Source organism: Nansenia antarctica (assembly GCF_963989245.1).
Source record: "Nansenia antarctica genome assembly, chromosome: 5".
Taxonomy (NCBI): Eukaryota; Metazoa; Chordata; class Actinopteri; order Argentiniformes; family Microstomatidae; genus Nansenia; species Nansenia antarctica.
In genome coordinates, this window is record NC_137690.1 from 6,610,582 (window position 1) to 6,631,685 (window position 21,104).

Below are 21,104 nucleotides of genomic sequence, written 5' to 3' on the forward strand. Positions count from 1 at the left end.
GTGTAATAACTGTGTAATAACTGTGTAATAACCATATCATCTCACCTGTGTTTTGTCTCAGGTGCCGTGCGGCTCGGCTTCCTTCTTTACACTGTGTGATGACATCACAGCGGGGCCTGTAGGACCACCTCCTGTTCTTGTACGCCATCTTTCTTTCTCTGGCTTCTTCTTGCACTTTCTAGGACTCCTGTTTGCTACTTGACCCCGGCTTGACCCCCGTCAAGCGGCATTGCACAAAGTCACTCAAGACACTCGTCGTTCTAACCCCCCCCCCCCTTAAAGTAGCCATGCGGCACATTCACGTGGAGTTGGCGCGCAAGGAGGCGCCCGTGGAGCTTCCAGCCCAGGAGGGGGACCTCCCTCCACCTGCGGCCTCGACGCAGGGCCTGGACCCTGGGGTGAGAGCGGCGGGGGTCCCCAGGCCCTTCGGCCAGGAGGACCTGCGACTCCAGAAGGTTTACCAGCTCTCCATCTTCTCGCAACTGGGGGGGTTCTCCGCCTCCACGGACCCCCCCTTGACCCCCCTTGAAGCTCCCCAGAGGCCGTCCAGGTCGGGGGTCAAGAGGGGGTTGGAGGAACCCCAGTTGACTGCTCACAAACGCCCCCATCTGGCGGGGGAGGCTCCTGACAGCGACAGTCTGGACGGAGGGGTGCTGTGTGGGCCTGGGCCCGGTGTAGGCGTGGGCCCAGGGATGATGGGGGGTCCGGGGATGACGGGCCAGGGGTCGTCGGTATTCTCCTGCACAGTGGTGGAGCACAGAGACAGCGAGGGGGGCCTCTCGCCCAGATCCCCCCCCCTGTCCCCCAGCCACACCCCCGCCCGACGCCCCGCCCAGCACAACCACGACAGGCCCGTCCCGGACGTGTGGGCCCCGCTGTCGCCCAAATCGCCCCACATGTGCGACACCCCCCCCCACGGCCAACCCTGCGACCAGGGCCCCTCCCTGGGACCCTTACCCACGGCCGAGCCCTCCCCCGGGGGGGACGCGCCGGCCCCCGCCCTGGGGAGCCCCACGAGGGAGGGGGGCTGCAGCAGCAGCAACAACAACGGCACCTCCTCCTCCTCCTGCACTGACGGCGGCGGCTCGTACGGGTCGGCCCTCGAGGTCCCCCCCAGCCCCAGCCACAGCCCCAGCCCCCCCGGACCCCTCTCCCCCCTGCCTACCGATCCCCAGGAACCAGGGGAGGCTACGGAGTGGGGGGTCAGGGGGCTCGAGTCCTCCCCGCCCGAGCGCAGCGCCACCCCTTCTTCTTCTTCCTCCACCTCCGCCTCCGCCTCCAACGGCCTGGCCTCCGCGGAGAAGACCCCCAGCAGCAGTAGCAGTAGCAACAACGGGCTCCTCCTCCGGACAGGCCCCTGTCCGGTCAAGAAGAAGCTGCTGTCGTCCAGCGACACGGGGGAGTCGTGCTCGGAGGACGAGGGCCCCTCCACCTCCAAGAGGAGCCGTCTGGCCCTGCTGGCCCCGGGCCTGGGCCTGGCTTCCTGCCGCGGCACCGACGCCAAGGCTGCCCCCTACTGGAACCACCTGCTGCCCTCCGCACGGGACCACCCCAAGGTGAGCACACACACACACACACACACAGGCACGCACACACAGGCACGCATACAAGCACACACTCACACACACTCGGGCACAAACACACATTCACACGCACACACACGCTCAGTCACAAACACACACACACACACACACACCTGACATTATTGTCATTGCGTGATAGCTTCCACTGTATGAGACTCACACTCAAAGATAGCCGGGATGAACAAACAAGAGATCTAGAGACTAGACATGAAATGGGATGGAGAGAGTGGTTGAAAAAAAGAAATGTAGTGAGAGAAAAAAAAAGAAAGAAAAAGAGACTAATAGAGTGAGAGGAAAGAAAGCTGAAGGTAAAGAGGAGGATGAAAGAGCATGAGAGAGGAGAGGAGAGAGGAGAGAGGAAAGAGAGAAGGGAAATGAAGGGATTTCCTCTCCCCTCATTATTTTCGATGTGCTGGAACGAGCCGGCTCCAGAATAGAGGCTATTGAGGTAGCTCCTATTGTTCCCCCCCTCTACGCGTGTTCGCCCGATGGGGTCGCCCCACCACTAGCCCCTACAAAACCCCCCACGGCTCTTTCTGGCTCCAGCGCTCAGATATGACCCATTGGCTTCCAGAAAGACTTTAGGTACTGTAGAGGGGGATGGGGGAGCAGGGTTGGACCGTAGTCACAAAGGGGCTTTTTACATTGCCTACTTTTTTCCATAGGTACACACAGCAAAACTGAGCATTTCAGACACAGGGGGCTCAGTGTGATGGGTGATGTGAGGGTGAGCAGCACAGAGAGATCATAGTAGGGAAAAAAAAAAAGAAAAAAAAAGAAAGGAGGAAGGAGGAGGAGGACAGGTACACAGGTAAAGCAAAAGAGGGAGGGAGAGAGGGAGAGATAAGAGTCCACGGTGTTTAGTACAGAGAGAGGGTTGAGGTAAGAGGTGAGAAGGAGGGAGAGAGAAGAGAAAGAGGGAGGGAGGGAGGGAGGGAAGGAGAGACATAGAGATAGGTAGGGTATCGTAATATGTCCTCAGTGGTTGAGAGTGAGAGTGATGCTAAGCCTAGCTGACATCAAGCCCCGTGCTCTGTAGAGGGGCTAGCTAGCGAAGGGCCAACGACAGGGACGCTTGTTAGCAAAGGGCTAGCTTGTGAAAGGCTAGCTACAGAGGGGCGAACCGGTGTGGGGTTAGCTAGTGAAAGGTTAGCCAGTGAGGGGTTAGTGGGTAAAGGATTAGCTAGTGAAAGGTTAGCCAGTGAGGGGTTAGTGGGTAAAGGATTAGCTAGTGAAAGGTTAGCCAGTGAGGGGTTAGTGGGTAAAGGATTAGCTAGTGAAAGGTTAGACAGTGAGGGGTTAGTGGGTAAAGGATTAGCTAGTGAAAGGTTAACCGGTGAGGGGTTTGCGAGTGAAAGGTTGGCTAATAAGGGGTTTCCTAGTGAAAGGTTAGTTAGTCGAAAGTTAGCTAGTAGAGGGTTAGCTGATGAGGAGAGGGTACCCTGTGCTATGAGCAGTGGCCTGGACATGGGGAATGTTTTTGTATGTGAGGCAGCATCCGGGATTCATTGCCCAGTAAGTAGAGATTATACACACACACACACACACACACACTCACACACACACACACACACACACACACACACACACACACACACACACACACACACACACACACTGGCCTTCATGACTAGTTCCTGAAATGCGCTATGCATTTTAAGATTTGTGTGTATTAATCTATTCACTGTATTATTAGGTATGGCATTTATCCAAATGCACAATTATCCAATTGCATACATTGTCGGTGTATGGTTTACCATAACTTCACCTCATTTTGAATACAGTATATTCTGTATCATGTTCCATTAGACTGAAATGCCAAGTGAAGATGCATTGTGGTGTACTTTAAATGTTATCTCCTCTCTCTTCCCTCTCTGTCTCTCTCTCTCTCTCTCTCTCTCTCTCTCTCTCTCTCTCTCTCTCTCTCTCTCTCTCTCTCTCTCTCTCCATCCTTACCCTTTCCTCTCCTTCATCAGAGTGCATCAGATTGCACTAGAGCGGGGAGGAGGCTAAAAAGCGGGATGAGATTGAAAAGGTATGTTCACTCTTTACCATTCAGTTCATATCTGACAACAACAGCTTGCCTTTGTTTCTCATGTTCATCCTTTCCCCCTGATGTGTGCGTGTGTGCGTGTCTGTGTGTGTGTGTGCGTGTCTGCGTGTCTGTGTGTGTATCCAGTCGTCAGCTGCGTAGTGGGCGGCGTACCGACACCTGTCGCTCTGCTCGTCCGGGCTGGCCTTCCTCCTCCATTAGCCGGTCACTCCTTGGCAACTTTGAGGTACGACACAACAACAACAACAACAACAGGAAGTCCTCCTGTTTAGGGCCTCTCGCACAGCAGACGTCCCCCACAGGGTGTTCAGGGTGTTGTAGGGGTAGGGGTGGCTGAGTGGATAGTGAATTGGACTGGTGAGATCAGAAGGTCATGAGTTCAAATCCTACCTGGGAACCCCCACCGCTAGTGTGCCTCTTGAGTAAGGCACTTAGCTCTGAGGTACTCCAGGGTGACTGTCCCTGTAATCTCTAGTTGTAAGTAGTTTGGGATAGAAGCGTCTGCTGGTGTAAATGTAACGTTCACTAACTTTTTCACACAAAACGTACAGAAAAATCTTTCAACCCCTGATATTGGACATCTTAAAAATGTCACAATTTGTTTTTGTTTTACATTTAAATTGTTTGGCATTTAGCCTTATTCCAAAGCGACTTACAATCGATACATTTCACTAAGCAAGAGAATCATCAATTCACCAGTCGTAGCAGGAAGAGTCATCTAGCTCAGGCCAGGGGCCATTGGCAGTCGTCGTGATAGAAGAAGAAAGAACGATTTTTTAGTTTTTTTTGTTATTGTGATGCAGTAGTTGATTTTGTCATAGTACAATATTATCCTCTGGTATTAAAACCAGACCTAGAATAGTAATGAGCGCTTTTGGACATAAGATGATTCCTTTTAGCCAAGAAAATACTTATGCTGAGCATGAGGCTTCAGTAGACCTTCCTCACCTTTCTCTCTCGCTGTGGTGTGTGTGTGTGTGTGTGTGTGTGTGTGTGTTCCAGGAGTCGATCCTGAAGGGTCGTTTCTCCCCATCGGGTCGTATCGAGGGCTTCACAGCAGAGATCGGGGCCAGCGGCTCCTACTGCCCCCAGCACGCCACTCTGCCTGTGCTCGTCACCTACTACGACATCTCCGAGCACAGCGCACCCTCGCCCTTCCTGGTTAGTGGAGTCATTGTGTGTGCGTGTGTGCACATGTGTGTGAAGTTTGTGTTAATTTATTTGCTCCAGTGTTGCAGAGAAACTTCGTTAAAAAAAAAAAGAACATGTTTCTGGCACTTACTGTATGGGGCCATTCAAGGGATAAGCATATTTTGTTCAGACTGTTGAAATGGCTGTTTGGAGGATTTTACTCCTCTTCAGGGATCAGGGAGAGCATGTGTCTTGTGAAGTTAACAATGTGTTTGTTTCACTGTCTGTGTGTGATGACGTGTATGATATTAAATAAGTGCGCTCTCTCTATCTCTCTTTCTCTCTCTGCTTTAGGGGGTAATTTCATTGGAGCCTCTTGGAAAGAAAGGATACAGTGTACCCAAAGCAGGGACCATACAAGTGGTGAGCTCATCCTCTCCCTCCCTCTCTCTCTTCTCTCTACTTCTCTAATTTCACATTTTGTTCTATTATTTAGCATCCTGATGCGTACTTTTCTATACCCTTCGTATAACACCTTTCTATAGCATGAGAGCAAAGGAAAGTGATGGATTTCAATTTGAATACTCCGGAAACTGTTCGCTTTTAAACCTTTCTGTTTGGTTTGCTTTTTGAGAGGGGTCAGTGGGTTAGCTTTTCTTCACAGCACGTTAATGACGTTGGGCTTGAAGTCTAGAACTGTCTTATATGATTTGTGTTTATAAACAAACCGATCTGTCCAATCTTCCACAGACCTTATTCAATCCCAACAAAACTGTGGTGAAGATGTTTCTGGTGACGTACAACTTTGGGGACATGCCTGTCAATCACATGACCTTCCTACGCCACCGTATCTTCCTGGTGCCTGTGGAGGAGGGGTCAGAGGGGAAGGGGGAGGGGCCTCGAGAGGGCATACCCCCAGTCACAGACAGGAAGAAGATCCTCTGCTACCTGATACACCTCAGGTACAGTACACCTGATGGTTTTTTTTGCTGTGTTTTAGGGCCCTGTTTGAATACATTAGAAATGTATCCTCCCTTCCACCCTTCCTTGAAGAAATCACTGATCTGATGTGACTGGATAGGTGAAAGCAATGCAATGTAAGGCTTTCTTAGACCAATCCACTCATGTTAGATCAGTGGTTACCTCAAGGAAGGCAGGGAGGACAGAGGCATGTATTGGAACAGAGCCTTGGTGTCCATTTCTGGTGCAGTTCATTATGGCTTGTGCAATTATTGTTAGAAATAGAACTCTATCCTTTTATCCATCCAAACTAGCCATTTTTTCTGTGACCATTGTAAATTGTATAGTATTTCAAAAGCAAGCTTTCTACAGCAGTTACCACTTTACCGGTCTGTGGATGAGGATGATGGGCACCCACTGTGGGTGTCAAATAAGTAGTATAGTCAAGGCACGGTCAGTTCTTTGTTGAAGGGTGGCAATTTCAAAGATTTACACCGTCTCAAAGTATGCCTGTGGATCAGTCAAGGAGCTAAAGCAGTGTTGTTTCAGCGCGGCCGTAGTTGTTGTACAATAGTATTACAACGGTATTAACTCTGTTTTGGCTTTGCTTTGTCTTGACTCTCAGATTCCAGAGCTCCAAATCTGGGAAAATCTACTTGCACAATGATATCCGGCTGCTATTTTCCCGTAAGTCCATCGAGGTGGACACAGGGATCCCTTACGAGCTGAAATCTTTCACCGAGGTGCCAAGAAACCCCAAATACTCCCCCCGTGTGTGACCCCCCCACCCCACAACCCTGACGCCAACGCAGCCCCCCGGCTCCGGAGAAGAGGAGGGGGGGCACAGACTGCTCTAAACATGGACAAGAAACTTGAAAAGACTAAACACAACACACACACACACACACACACACGCACACACACGCCACATGCAAACATGCACAAGCATTGATACATGCACAGGAAACAAGAACAGACGTAAACATGTCTATACGCACAGTACACATGGACACTTCTGGTGAGACTTTGAGTTCAGTGTTAACATGCATGCCTTGTTACTAAACCCAGTTTTCCTCTAGTGCCGTATCACGCTGTCCTTCACTCTGCCTGCAACACCGCCCCCCCCCCTATCCCCTCCCCAACCCCGGTGGACCAATGACAACCCTGCCACCTGAAACCAGTCATCCAATAGAAAGCCGTGAACGAGCAGCGCACACTGTGAGAGGACTGTAGCTAAGCACAGCCCGACAGGGGGGTGGGGGCACAAAGTATCAAACCAGCAAACAGGAAGAAGAGAGGAGAGGAAAAAGCAGGGGAACACTAGTGAATCGAGGACTAAAGATCAATAAGGAGCTTAAACGATTGGACGTCAGCCATTTGACACACCCTGCAAACACCCATCCGATTGGCCGCACTCAGGACATTCTGTATCAAAGCCTACAGATTATCCAGTACAACACCCCCCCCCCCCCCCCCCCCCCTTCAAGCGTCATGGTACGGACCACTGTGTAGGATGTGGGAGCGAGGGAGCATACCATGCTGTGGGTGGCAGGGGAGTCATCCTTTTTACGTAGACAGACTGAGGGACACTGTGTTTTTAGATTAATTCTGTTCAAAAACTGTCCGAAGCGGGAGCAGAAGAAAAAGCAAAGCTGTAGTGTTTAATTTATGTTCGCAAATGTCTTAAAAAGCAATATGCTGCACATGTAGAGAGTGTGTTTTCAGCTGGATATGCTCTCTCTGCGTAGGAGGAGGGCAGAGTGAGCATGGGGAGTGTAGAGAGGGGGAGTGAGAAAAGGGAGGGATAGAGGGAGGAGGGAGGGAGGGGGGGAATAAGGGTGGGGTGGGAGGCTGGGGTATTTAATATGGAAAAAAAAGTTTATGTATATTTAAAAGATTAAACTCAGCGTCTGGCGAGTAAAAACACCTTTGTCTTGATGTGAATGATGTGTAACGTTTGATCCTTTCTGTTGATATCGGTGGATCACTTTGATGGAAGGTTATCTAAGACACACCACTGGTTTTCCCATGTAGAGCATTACATAAAATACCAGTTTGGTCTTCATTGCAAAATGACAACAATGAACAACACCCTCTCCATGGATGTGTACATACACACTGTTGGTTTGTAGATGGATAGACTAACGCGACAGCAGCTGGTGAAACCGGGAACAAGTCAGCAACTGACTGACCGTTCTGACTTTTATTCTGAAAAATGTAAATACATTTCAACAATGTTCAAAATCAACGACACACTCGCTAGTCAAGCCAAAATATTTAAATGCCAATGGATTCGTTGTGTAATTCCCACTACTACCTAGTTAGTGTAGAGTAGTGGGAATTACTCACTTGAATCCATTGCATTGCACTGTTTTGGCTTGACTAGAGAGTGTGTCATGAATTTTCAACAACGTTGAAATGTATTTAAAATGTTCCGAATAATAGTCCGAACATTTTGATTGGTTGCCGACTTGTTCCCGGTTCCACCAGCTGCTGTCACTAACGGTTTTAATCATGATAAGCATCATCCGCCAGTGGAGAGGCTGGTGGAGGTGGTAATCGGAGGACGGGCTAATTGCAATGGTATTCCTCGTTCTCGCTCCATGCATTACAATGAGCCTGTCCTCCAATGTTTACCTCCACCAGCCTCAACCACTGTTGTATACATACTGTAGGTTTAGTAGATGGATGTCACAAGAGCTGTTATCACGGTGAGCGTGACACACATACAGCACGCTTCCTCTCCAGCGGCGGCTCAGCCAACCGTCTGCTAGCACTGACAAGACGTCTCGCTCCACTCAGAGTGACCTTTACACAACCAACTAGCAGTGGCATTTCACCAACAAAGGTTAATAATGGGTCTTTAAATGGGTCTAAAAATAGTTTTGTTATAGTTATTGTGGCTCTTGAGATGTTTTTTTGTTGTTTTAAGGATAGCAACCTCTTCTGAGGCCCCTTAGGAAAGAAGGAATGGCTGGTTGATATATTATTATTATTATTATTATTATTATTATTACATTGTAATTGAAGGGGGTTGATGTCAGTGTCTGTTGGCAAGACACCACTAAGTACACCGCTTACTTGACGGCAGGGAGAGGCTTCTGGAGATAGAAATCAAAATGCCGGGCTCATTGTAAACCCATGGAATAGGACGAGGAATGGTATCAAACACATCGGATTACAATGAGCCCCCCGATTGTCCTACGATTTCCCACCTCCACCAGCCTCCCCCTGGTTTGACGGCCGACACCGATCTATTGTCATTCAGAAAGACCTCAGTGCTGCCCTGGGGGTCCTCTACCTAAACCCTCTCATGTATTATAGAAGGCCTCTGAACCGGAGTGTTAAAAGTGTTTCTCCAGTAGGGTGTTGTTAATAATGTATACTCCTGACCTGTGGGGGGAGGGGGAGGGGGAGGGGGGGGAGGGAGGGAGGGATGGAAAGAGGAGAAGGGAAGGGAGAGGGTAGGGTGGGGTGGGGATGGGTGGGTGTAGTGGATGCGGGCAGGAGAGGACACCAGTGGTCTGTTAAATGTATGGTGTATCAAACATTCATGGTTTACTACTGCCAGGTATGCAGGACTCATGAGATATCCACATTACCAGTACTGGTGTATACCCATTCAAAGATACTCATTCGTCAGACATTCATCTTTATATCTTTAGGGTTAGGGTTAGGGTCAGCTTTATCTCTGTTTAGTGGTCTACACACGGCTGTCCTCTGAAATGAGCTGAAGAACCCCATCCAGGTTCAGTTCCTGGTCCTGGTCCAGATCCACATCACCAGCAGCCAGGACGTCTGGAGGGAGGGGGAGAGGGAGAGAGAGGGATCTCTGTTACTGGGGGTCAGGGTCAGCTGGTCCTTCCTGAATGTTTCATATAACCACATTACACACAAAGGACACACCTACAGCCATTCTCTCCCCATGGAAAAGCCGGGATGAATACATAGGTAGGTATGATATGCATGGCAGTTATGTGCAGTAGCGAAACCGCTACGCTAACACACCTGGAATCAACACAGCTGGTTGCTGGGAGGGCTTGCTGTTGCTGCTGTGTTTGTGTGATGTTGCTGTTGTTGTTGTTGTTGTTGTTGTTGTTGTTGGTGGTGGTGGTGGTGGTGTCGTCGTCACCCAGCCAGCTGGCATGACTCTGCTATGGCAGCAGCAGTGAGTCACTTCCTTTAGACTGCCCAGGCTGAGCGTTCTGTACTTGAGAGAGCTTGGAATGTCTAGCTCCTCCTTGTGGCATTGACAGCTACTACAGCACCACAGGTCCCATGCTGCCTGGTGATCCACCTGCTGGAGGGTGGAAGTGGGACTATCCCTGTGGTCCCAATCACCTTGGCCTTCTAGCTTTATAGTCTTCAGACCACTCAGATGTCTGCACAACAGCACAACACAAGAAGGTTGTTAGTCACATGAACCTATTTCTATAGTTTCATGTTTCAAGTTGTATTGTTACGTCACATTACACAAGTGTAAAAGGGAGTACAATTCTTAGACTTCACTTCCTAATGTTGCAATAAGGCAATAGGCAAGATAAGTCAAGATAAAATAAAGTGACAATAGTACAAGACATAAGTGAGACTATTGGACAAGTGACAAGTGACAAGTGACAAGTGGACAAGTGACAAGTGACAAATACGACAGGATACAATTAGCAGTACAAATAGTATTAAAATAAAAATAAAATTAAATATTACAAGTAGAAAGTCATGAGTATTGCACTCGGTGGCCGTGGGTGTAAGAGGTAGTATTGAGTAAAGTGACAGTGTGCTTAAGGTTAGGTAGTCCGTAACCATGGAGTGTGCAGCGATGTTATGCAGCGATGCTTACTACTATTTATAATACTTGACAACCTTTTTATTCTAGGCATTTCTCTGTAGGTAATACCACAGTACACCTGTCTGTGTGTTGCTACCTTAGACTTCAGACAAATAATCTCAGATGTGACATTCAATGGGACATTCAAATAATCTCAGATGTGACATTCAATGGGACATTCAAATAATCGCTACAGTATGATTAGTTACAGTATGTACTGGGGGTACAGTATGAGTGTGTGCTGTACTGGACCTCGGGCCGGTTGGAGCACAGAGGATGCGAGCCCAGTTCTTTTTGCAGCCCTGGTGAAAAGGGTTTTCCGCGTCCTCAAAGTGGTCCTTCAGTACAGAGACAGGCCAAGAGATAGGAGAGAGAGACAGGTAGAGGGAAATGAGGGAGACAGGCATAGAGGGAGGAGAGAGACAGGTACAGAGAGAGGAGGAGAGAGACAAGTAGAGAGGCGGGAGAGACAGACACGTACAGAGGGAGAAGACAGACAGGTAATAGAGGTTCACTTTCCATGGAGCAATAATACAAAGGTACACCGAATTATGTTTAGCAATAAAATGCGACGTGACAGTAAACCAGCGTACTATGGTAGCGGACGGCACTCCTGTGGTGATCATGTTTATGTGGTAGCTGATCAGAAGCAGGACGAAGAGCAGCGTGACAAAGCTGGGCACCATGACAACCACACTGGGGAGATAAGGTGTTAAGGAAGGGCACACACACTGGGTCACTTTAACCTGAGCATGCCGTGTGTGTGTGTGTGTGTGTGTGTGTGTGTGTGTGTGTGTGTGTGTGTGTGTGTGCATGTGAGCTACATTGTACAGTATACAAAGGTACGGTAGGCTTGTGTGTGTGAGAGAGAGAGAGAGAGAGAGAGAGAGAGAGAGAGAGAGAGAGAGAGAGAGAGAGAGAGAGAGAGAGAGAGAGAGAGAGAGAGAGAGAGAGAGAGAGAGAGAGAGAGAGAGAGAGAGAGAGAGAGAGAGAGAGAGAGAGAGAGAGAGAGAGAGAGAGAGAGAGAGGGGAGGGAGGGAGAGGATACGTGCTGATGAAGGGCACACTGAAAGGCTCTGAGTGGTTGTAGAACAGGTAGAGGACGCAGGAGGAGAGGACCAGCGAGAGATAGAGCAGCAACAGCAGCAGGAAGAGCAGGAACACACGGTAGTTATGTCTCCCCACGCAGTTATTCAACCACATGCAGTGGTGGTCAAAACGCTGTGGGACACACACACACACACAAATACATGTAATAACACAAAAGCAACAAAAAAAAAAGTAAAAGGATTGATCAGGGGCTACTCTGGCGCTCTCTCACCTCCACACAGACGTTGCAGTGACGGCAGTGGAAGGCCACTGGGGGGCGGTAAAACTCACACTTCCTGCACCACACCATGTCATACCGCTGACCGTTCAGTGTCAGGTAATCCACCTTTGCTGTACCTGGAAATGGAGTCCCTGAGACAAGGGAAGGGTGGCAGAGAGAGGAGCAGGGGAGGCTGGTTCATTAGGGGCAATTGGACAATGCCCCACCAAAGGGAGAAGAGAGAGATTTTTTTTCTATGACTTCTAGACAGTGTTGCTTCTGAATATCATAGTCCAATCAGCTAGTGTTCTGTGGAGTATATCATAGTCCAATCAGCTAGTGTTCTGTGGAGTATGTTCCAATCAGCTTCAAGTCCCGCCCCTTTCAGGGCAACTTTCAGTCTACTCGAAATTGCACTAGGCTGTTCTCGTAGACTTGCATGTAAAATCTATTTTGGTAACTTCAGGCCATTCGGTCATTTGTCTATGGGGTTTTGGGACATGCACAAAGAATCGTACGTGCTTACGTCATGTCATACGGCCGGCGTCACGTTCGTTCACCTGCTTCACCATGGCTAGTAATGTTCTGAACAACTCGGTTGAATCTTTAAAAGAAACACCGTTCAGCCGTCGTAGCAACCAGGAGAAATTAACAGTAAAGGAATTAGGACCACCCAGACCAAATTTAATTATAAAGCAAGTTTATAAGGCAGGGAAAATTGGAAAATCGTATAACCGAGGATTTACGAGGGGTTGGTATGAGAAGAAAACATGGCTAGCGGGATGTGAAGTAACAAATGCGTTGTTCTGCTTTCCACTACCGGACTTTGTAAACAAATTGAACAAATGGATTAGAAGGAGGCATCTTTTGTTCCCAACTTGATATTGCAACTGGACCTATTACCGAAGTCAAACTTGTGTAAGTAAGTGAATCATCTGTCCTTCAGTCATGATAGGAAAACCAAATCGATGCTGGGAGAAGGAATGGCAGACTGTATTCTGATTGTATCTTCTATGCTCTTTGTATGTTTCTATGCTCTTTGTATGTTTCTATGCTCTTTGTATGTGTCTTGGTGTAGGAGAAACGTAGGACCACGTTGGAAACAAGTGTTTCGGTACACGTTGACGTGTAGAAACTGTAGAGAGAAAATTGTAGAAATTGTAGAGAAAACTGGGGGGGTAGAGGTGATGAAGAGGTCTGTACAGGGGGGGGTAGAGGTGATGAAGAGGTCTGTACAGGGGGGGGTAGAGGTGATGAAGAGGTCTGTACAGGGGGGTAGAGGTGATGAAGAGGTCTGTACAGGGGGGGTAGAGGTGATGAAGAGGTCTGTACAGGGGGGTAGAGGTGATGAAGAGGTCTGTACAGGGGGGGTAGAGGGGATGAAGAGGTCTGTACAGAGGGGTAGAGGGGATGAAGAGGTCTGTACAGGGGGGTAGAGGGGATGAAGAGGTCTGTACAGGGGGGTAGAGGGTATGAAGAGGTCTGTACAGGGGGGTAGAGGGGATGAAGAGGTCTGTACAGGGGGGTAGAGGGGATGGAGAGGTCTGTAGAGGAGGGTAGAGGGGATGGAGAGGTCTGTAGAGGAGGGTAGAGGGGATGGAGAGGTCTGTACAGGGGGGGTAGAGGGGATGAAGAGGTCTGTACAGGGGGGTAGAGGGGATGAAGAGGTCTGTAGAGGAGGGTAGAGGGGATGAAGAGGTCTGTAGAGGAGGGTAGAGGGGATGAAGAGGTCTGTACAGGGGGTAGAGGGGATGGAGAGGTCTGTACAGGGGGTAGAGGGGATGGAGAGGTCTGTACAGGGGGGTAGAGGGGATGGAGAGGTCTGTACAGGGGGTAGAGGGGATGGAGAGGTCTGTACAGGGGGTAGAGGGGACGAAGAGGTCTGTACAGGGGGGTAGAGGGGATGGAGAGGTCTGTAGAGGTGGGTAGAGGGGATGGAGAGGTCTGTAGAGGTGGGTAGAGGGGATGAAGAGGTCTGTAGAGGTGGGTAGAGGGGATGAAGAGGTCTGTACAGGGGGGTAGAGGGGATGAAGAGGTCTGTACAGGGGGGTAGAGGGGATGGCGAGGTCTGTACAGGGGGGTAGAGCTATTCTCATGCTAAAATTGACTGTAAATCCAGATTTTAAAGTTGATATTCTTCCCCCATAACCTGTGCCCCACCCAAACATTTTAGCACCAGCCGCCACTGGAGAGGAGGCAGGGAGGGAGGGAGGGAGGGAGGGAGGCGAAAGAGGTGGAGTGAGCTGTCATTTGGGAAACAATAATCAACGAGAACATTAAGTGTGCCTTACATCCTGCAAGCACACTTAATAATGCAAACAAACTAACAATAATGTAGTCAATGAGGAGGCACTGATACAGAGCATGATTCCCGTATGCCATGAAGGAAGCCAGACCTTTTTTTTTGTGCCACAGGTTGAAGACGTTGCTAGGCTATAATTAAGCTAATAAATTAATAATTATGCAAAATGTCTGCTAAAAAAGTTTACCTTTATGAAGAATGCCAGGGTCCATAAAACTTGCCGCCAAAAACGCCGCATAGGTGGCAAGGAGCAGAATTAAAGACACAATAGGAATCGTCAGGGAAATATTGGTCGCCAACCAAGCGCATCTTTGTGGGAGGAGAAAAGAAATGCATCACATTTCACCAAGAAAACCCAGGTAGGTAGGATCATGCACGACATTTCGGATAGCTTTATTTCTTTGTGATGATTCTGTAGATAGATAGTAAACTTACGGGAAAGTGTAGTACAGCGCGCTACTGCCCAAAAGCATGCAGTTGGTCAAACTTGGGCCCATTCCTCTCACGACCCAGTGTGGCCTGCATCTCTCGGTGCGGCTCGTCTCTCCTCCAGGTTCTTCAGTCATAATTAATAGTTGTCTAGATGCGCCTACTACTATGATAGTAACTGTCTCTATAACTTGAGATACGTTGTGCTATGCTAACTTGTGTATGTCATTTTCTTAGGAGTTGAATACATCATCAAACAATAACGGAAAACACGGGAACTAAGATAACGATACGAAATACTATAAATACATAGTAGTAGTATTAGTAAATAAATACAAAATACGCTGTCATGGAAACCGCATGGCCGAGCGCGCGAGCCTTCGATTTTAGGGCACGTCTGTCTGTCTGTCTGTCTGTCTGTCTGTCTGTCTGTCTGTCTGTCTGTCTGTCTGTCAGTCATCATCACCTTTTGCCTGCTAAAAAGAAATGTCTCTGTTATTTGTTTTGGCCAATTATATCTATCTATCTATCTATCTATCTATCTATCTATCTATCTATCTATCTATCTAATATCTTATATATATATATTTGTCTTTGATGGAATGTTTTATTAGAAAACCCTTTGAAACCCCAAAACCGTTGTTCGAAAACTGCAAGAGTAAAGCAAAGCCATACAATTAGACAAAAACGATAATAATAATCAAATAAACTTCAAATCAAATAATATTTAATTGTGAAAAGATTGTTCCAAAAACATTTGACATAGAACACATCACAAAGACTCTCAACTTTGTTCATTGAATTCTAATGTGGCCCATTAGACCACAGTGTATGGCTGTCTTTGGTAAATAAATAAAAAAAGAGGCTATATTATGAGTGTGTGTGTGTGCGTGCGTGCGTGCATGCGTGTGTGTAACCCTAACCCTAACCCTAACAATGCGTTGTCAAGTTGGACAGAGGACTTCCCCTTGCCCCTCCCCGAGTTTGCTGTTCCGTCACTAAACGACGTCCTCCAGTGTGTAGGCAGCGCCATTGATGGCCTGGCACAAGATGGACAGGTGGCGGTGCACCTGCTCCCAGTCTCTGGTCTCTCCTGTGGAGATGGCATTGGCATACGCATCGGCCAGTCCAGGGAAAGTTGCCTCACTAGCATCACGGGATGCCCAGATGACATGCCTGAGAGAGAGACAGAGGGAGGGATGAAGGGGGGAAGTGAAGGGGATAAAGAGGAGATGAGATGAGATGATGTTGTTGAGAGAGAGTTTGAGAGGAGAGAAAACTGATTTCGATTTTGAAAACAATGTTACCTAAATCCATATTTATCCGGGAATGCCAGAGGGTCCAAGAAAGCTCGATCCAGCAACATCAGCTGGTCATTGATCCGACGGACCTTCAGTGGTCTGAAAATTAACGCAAAACAGAGAGGTGGCTTACAGTGTGTGTGTGTGTGTGTGTGTGTGTGTGTGTGTGAGTGTGTGTGTGTGTGTGTGTGTGTGTGTGTGTGTGAGTGTGTGTGTGTGTGTACTTTTTTCTTACTATTTGTACTGCTATTGTGTCCTGTCTTATTCGTCTTATTTGTCTCCCACAACTTGTCACTTTTGTCCAATTGTCTCACTTATGTCTTATAACTATTGTCCCTCTATTCATCTTGACTTATCTTATGCCTTATTGCCTTATTTGTCTTTGCGCTGCAATGTCAAGGAAGCGAAGCCTCCTCTCTTACACTTGTGCAATGTGACGTAACAATAAAACTTGAAACTTGGAACTTGTATGTGTCTAAATACTTTGCTGCTGCATGGGGGGCTGATCAGATTCCATCAAAACACAGCCTAGTCTTTAACATCTCAGGTGAGCCAGATACCCGAGGGAGATAGGATACTGTAACTCACGTCTCCTTTGCCAGGTCTGAATCTCGTATCACCTGGTCCAGGTGGGTGGCTGCAGAGCGAAAGTGAGCCACTGCTGTCACCAATGGTTCTGAAATGAGAGCATGATGTTCTAGATTCACTGGGGGACACATTTCCAACACTGTACTGTGTGTGAACGTTTGAAGAAGTTGCAGATGGCTTTTACTTTAGTTGATCTGAGCATTATATTAATGTTTTTGAACAAGTATGCTTTTACTTAGCCTACTTGAAAGTCATGAGTTCCTTGCAAAGATCACAACTATGGATTCAACCCATGTTGAGGTTTTGTGTTATGCCAGTGTAGTGGAGGTGATTTGGAATCACGCTCTTCGTGACGTTAGAATTACAAGGTTCTATCTCCATTTTTGTCAAAATTTAGTTTTTTACATAATCTGATCCATTAGGTGTTTATTAATGCCTGTGTGGACATTTTTGAGTTAGTAATTCATAAAATACAAAGGTTCCATCTCATAAAACATAATGGGATGCAAAAACTTTGACGCTCAATATCTCTGAACTGCCCCTGAACTGCCCTAAACGGAGATAGATAATATATATATATATATTATCTATCTCCGTTTAGGGCAGTATATTATATATCAGTGATTCCCGCAGAAATGAAATATACTTTGGGGGAACAACTCGGGGCGGGGGTATAATTCTAAGCTCACGTCTTGTGATGAGGTAGCCTTGCCCGAGACATACTGTATGGACTCAAGTGTCACCCTCAGACCTTGAGGATGTCCTCTTGGCATAATGGTAGACACTTGGGTCATCCATGTGAAAAACCCAGGTTAAATTGCGTCACGACAGCCTGCTCACTTATAGAGATGCCCTTTGACGTCAGTGTGTCAGTGTAAGAAGAGGTGGCGATGCCGAGGTACTGCTCCAGGCTCTCTGCGTAGTCACTGCAGTTGAAGGGTAGGAGGAGGCTGTCGGCCAATCGCATCAGGACGTTCCCAGCAGTCCTGGCTACTGTCTGGTGACTGGTGAACCCTGAGAGAGAGAGAGAGAAAGAGGATGGGGAGACAATGAGATGGAAGAAGAGAAAAAGAAGAAGATGAGGAGGAGGAGAAGGAAGCATAGAGAGAGGGATTTGAGGAAGGAAAAACAGAAATGCCCTAAAAAAAAACATATAAGAGAAAAGAAGCTTACTCCTTACCTGGGTCGATGTACTTGGAGGAGTAGTCAAATGTGTCGTATGCCGTGTGGTACGCTGGGTAGATTCGAGCACTTGTTTTCGACTGTATGAAAAAAATGTGGTCATGTGATAAGACTTGAGATGGTTAGGATGTCAGAAAGACATGGTCACGTTGTGCGTAGGAACAGTGGATATATCCCTTGTCCTCCATACAGTAGGTAGGCAGGTATGCAGTATAGTGGTGAAACATTATTTCTTTTTAACCCTGTCATGTTATGCGTATGACATTTGTGTGTTATGGTGATGATGTTACGAGTGTTTTGGTGATGATGTTATGAGTGTTATGGTGATGATGTTATGAGTGTCTTGGTGATGATGTTATTAGTGTCTTGGTGATGATGTTATTAGTGTCTTGGTGATGATGTTATGAGTGTCTTGGTGATTATGTTATGAGTGTCTTGGTGATGATGTTATGAGTGTCATGGTGATGATGTTATAAGTGTCTTGGTGATGATGTTATGAGTGTTTTGGTGATGATGTTATGAGTTTTTTGGTGATGATGTTATGTGTGTTATGGTGATGATGTTATGAGTGTTATGGTGATGATGTTATGTGTGTCTTGGTGATTTTTACCCTGTCATAAGTATAGGCGATGTCCATGGACGTGATACCCAGGAAGTGGATAAAGGACGCATAATCACTCCCTGCCCCTGTCAGGAAGCCCACACTGTTGAGCAGAAAACGGTTTAAGAAAAGGTTTACTGTAGTGGCATGCCCCTTCGATAGAGTTATGAGTTATGAGAGTTAAAACAGAGATACACACTTGGGAATAACTCCATAGGTGGGGCTTGTCCTGTTAAAGTAACGGATCCAGTTGTCATAGACTGATGTGGAGTCTGATCCAGGTGTCTTGACCTAAGACAGCAAACACATTTCCCCATAAGCTCTGGTGAAGGCGGATAATAATAATAATAATACATAAAGAACAATGGTACTAGCAGGAGCAGTGTGCGGATTTCTCTTGTCTTTCACATAAATTCTGATACTAGAAATGTTTGATCTGACCTCATCTCCAGGCTATTGCACACAGTGCATATACACCTGGAATAACAGTGACTCAAACCTGGGGGGTATTCCCTCCCTCTCGCAAGACTTACAAAATAAGCCTGGATTTTCCTTTAGCGACATTGATGGAATACCCCCTTGGCCTTAGTGGGAGTGCTAACACCCGACAGTTGGCGAACCTACTCATATCTGTAGTTGATTTTGCCAATAGAGTTATGATAATAATAATATCTTAGATTTATATAGCGCCTTTCTCAAACCCAAGGATGCTTAACAGATTTCATAGACAGACAGTCAGACAGACAGAACAGAAAAACGAAAAATTATGACACATGACCTTGAGGAGTACCAGAACTATGATGACATGAACTTGAGGAGTACCAGAACTCGCCTGTTTGGAAGCTTTAAGGATGACGCTGTGTGCTGAGGGGCTCCCTGAAGCCCTCAGGGTGGCATTGGCTGAAACAGGGAAACATGGAATACATAATCAATCAATCAATCAATCAATCATGGGATACTGTAGGTTAGTGTTTTATACCATTGCCATAAAGCTCCTAAATACAGTTAAGTCTACGTTTACAATGCTCGAATTTAGTGTGACCGTCACATCAGTGGAGGTAGAAATCGGAGGATGGGCTGATATCATTCCTCATTCTGTTCCATGCATTTACAATGAGCCCGTCCTCCGATTGCTACCTCCACTAGCCTCTATTGCCTCACATACGTTTCATATGTGTCCTGTGAAGAGTAACTGTGATCATTAGGCTAAAATAATGCACTTCCTGAGGAGTTTACTACAGACAGCATGCTACTGTGTTCTCACTCACCGAACACGGATATATCCACATTAATGTAGGCAACACTGCGTTCACTTAGCTTGGCGAAGTACTCCTGGTGGGTATAAGAGTGAAAGAAGAGGGTGGTTTATCTTTTCTATATACTGCATGGACACCAGATTGTCATGACATGACACTACAGAACATTGATGTTTTCACATAATAATAATTATGTGAAAGACTCTGGTATGCTGCTGGAGATAAATAATAACAGAAAAAACATTTTTTAAAGTGAAGTGTCCCTTTAATGGAGAGAGGAAACGGCAGTATGGCTGAAATCAACAGCTTTACCTCAGTGTACTCTGCTGACCCTATCAGCCCAAACTCCTCAGCTCCCCAGCTGGCAAAGATGATAGACCGGCGAGGCCTCCATTTCCCTGCCATGGAGACAGTGACCAATAAGAAGGCAGAGAGGATTACATTTTGACCATTTAGCACTTAGACACTTTTATCCAAAGCAACTTACAATTGGAGATTACAGGGACAGTCTCCCTGGAGTAACTTAGGGCTAAGTGCTTCACTCAAGGGCACACTGGTGATGGTGTTTGAACTTATGACGTTGCTGATCAACAGTTCAACTCTCTATCCACTAAGGCGGCACCATTACCCCTGCTGCACTACTGTTTACACCCCTAACCCTACACAAAGGGACCAAGATTATAATGTAACTCTGTGGAGTGACCCCCTTCATGTGAATGTGTGTGTCCTGTGTGTGTCCTGTATCAGCTTCTCATCTGTCACCCATAACTGTCCCAAAAATATCCAATATCATGTCACACCTTCTGTATCACATCATAAATGTTTCTCCCCCCGCCCCCATGTAATTTCAACACATACCCCTCCTAAACCACAATACAATGACCCCCTCCCTCACCCAGGTGTACTGTAACTCCCACACTCACCCTGCTTCACCATCCTGCCCAGGACCCTGGTCACCTCCAGCATGACAGAGGTCCCGCTGCTGGGGTCGATGGCCCCGTGCACCCAGCTGTCCCTGTGGTTGCCATAGATAACATACCTGTCTATGATAAAGATAAGATAAAGTCAGAAATTTGTCTGAGACAGTTTATTTTAGTGCTGCTGCTCACACATCAATAGAAACAAAGAATATGATTGGAATATATAATTGTACAAAGAATATATGAGCACAGGCAAACACACACACACACACACACACACACACACACACACACACAATGCACTATTGTAATGTCAAAACACAAACACACACAAGCAGAAACTACACACTGCAGTACAAAAACTGATAAAAGCAGAACTGGTGGAGGTAGAAATCGGACCAAAGGCCGGGGATGGAGGATCACTTTGATTCCTCATTCCATTTCATTGCAATGAGCCAGTCCTCCGATTTCTACCTCCACCAGCCTGGTTATATGACATTAAGTTGGCACTTTTATCCAAAGCGACTTACATCGCAGTAAGTGCAGTAAGTGCACATTCATCATGGTCCCAGCAGTAACCAAATAACCACAACCTAAGCGTTGTTAGCAACTGAGCCACAGAGGTCGGATGGAGAATCTCTCTCCATTTTCCACCTCCACCAGC

General features: G+C 47.2%; 2 protein-coding genes across 2 annotated transcripts in view; one reads left to right on the forward strand and one right to left on the reverse strand.

Moving 5' to 3' along the window:
• Window positions 1–287: 287 nt before the first annotated feature.
• atosb (atos homolog b) lies at window positions 288–7,495 on the forward strand (the record flags this gene model as incomplete). Its single annotated transcript, XM_080530694.1, has 7 exons — window positions 288–1,556; window positions 3,560–3,618; window positions 3,763–3,862; window positions 4,639–4,797; window positions 5,122–5,190; window positions 5,518–5,729; window positions 6,353–7,495. 7 exons carry the CDS (start codon window positions 288–290, stop codon window positions 6,504–6,506), a joined length of 2,022 nt encoding a protein of 673 aa, XP_080386820.1. The 3' UTR covers window positions 6,507–7,495.
• An 8,095-nt stretch (window positions 7,496–15,590) lies between these two features.
• naaladl1 (N-acetylated alpha-linked acidic dipeptidase like 1) overlaps window positions 15,591–21,104 on the reverse strand; it is a gene marked incomplete at both ends in the record, with an annotated part of 13,129 nt that continues 7,615 nt past the window's right edge. The window contains 11 exons of the mRNA XM_080532981.1: window positions 15,591–15,768; window positions 15,900–15,992; window positions 16,482–16,569; window positions 17,322–17,495; window positions 17,662–17,743; window positions 18,274–18,367; window positions 18,464–18,555; window positions 19,097–19,164; window positions 19,533–19,596; window positions 19,833–19,918; window positions 20,444–20,563. Coding sequence (XP_080389107.1) covers window positions 15,591–15,768; window positions 15,900–15,992; window positions 16,482–16,569; window positions 17,322–17,495; window positions 17,662–17,743; window positions 18,274–18,367; window positions 18,464–18,555; window positions 19,097–19,164; window positions 19,533–19,596; window positions 19,833–19,918; window positions 20,444–20,563 — 1,139 coding nt within the window. The remainder of the gene's footprint in view (window positions 15,769–15,899; window positions 15,993–16,481; window positions 16,570–17,321; window positions 17,496–17,661; window positions 17,744–18,273; window positions 18,368–18,463; window positions 18,556–19,096; window positions 19,165–19,532; window positions 19,597–19,832; window positions 19,919–20,443; window positions 20,564–21,104) is intronic.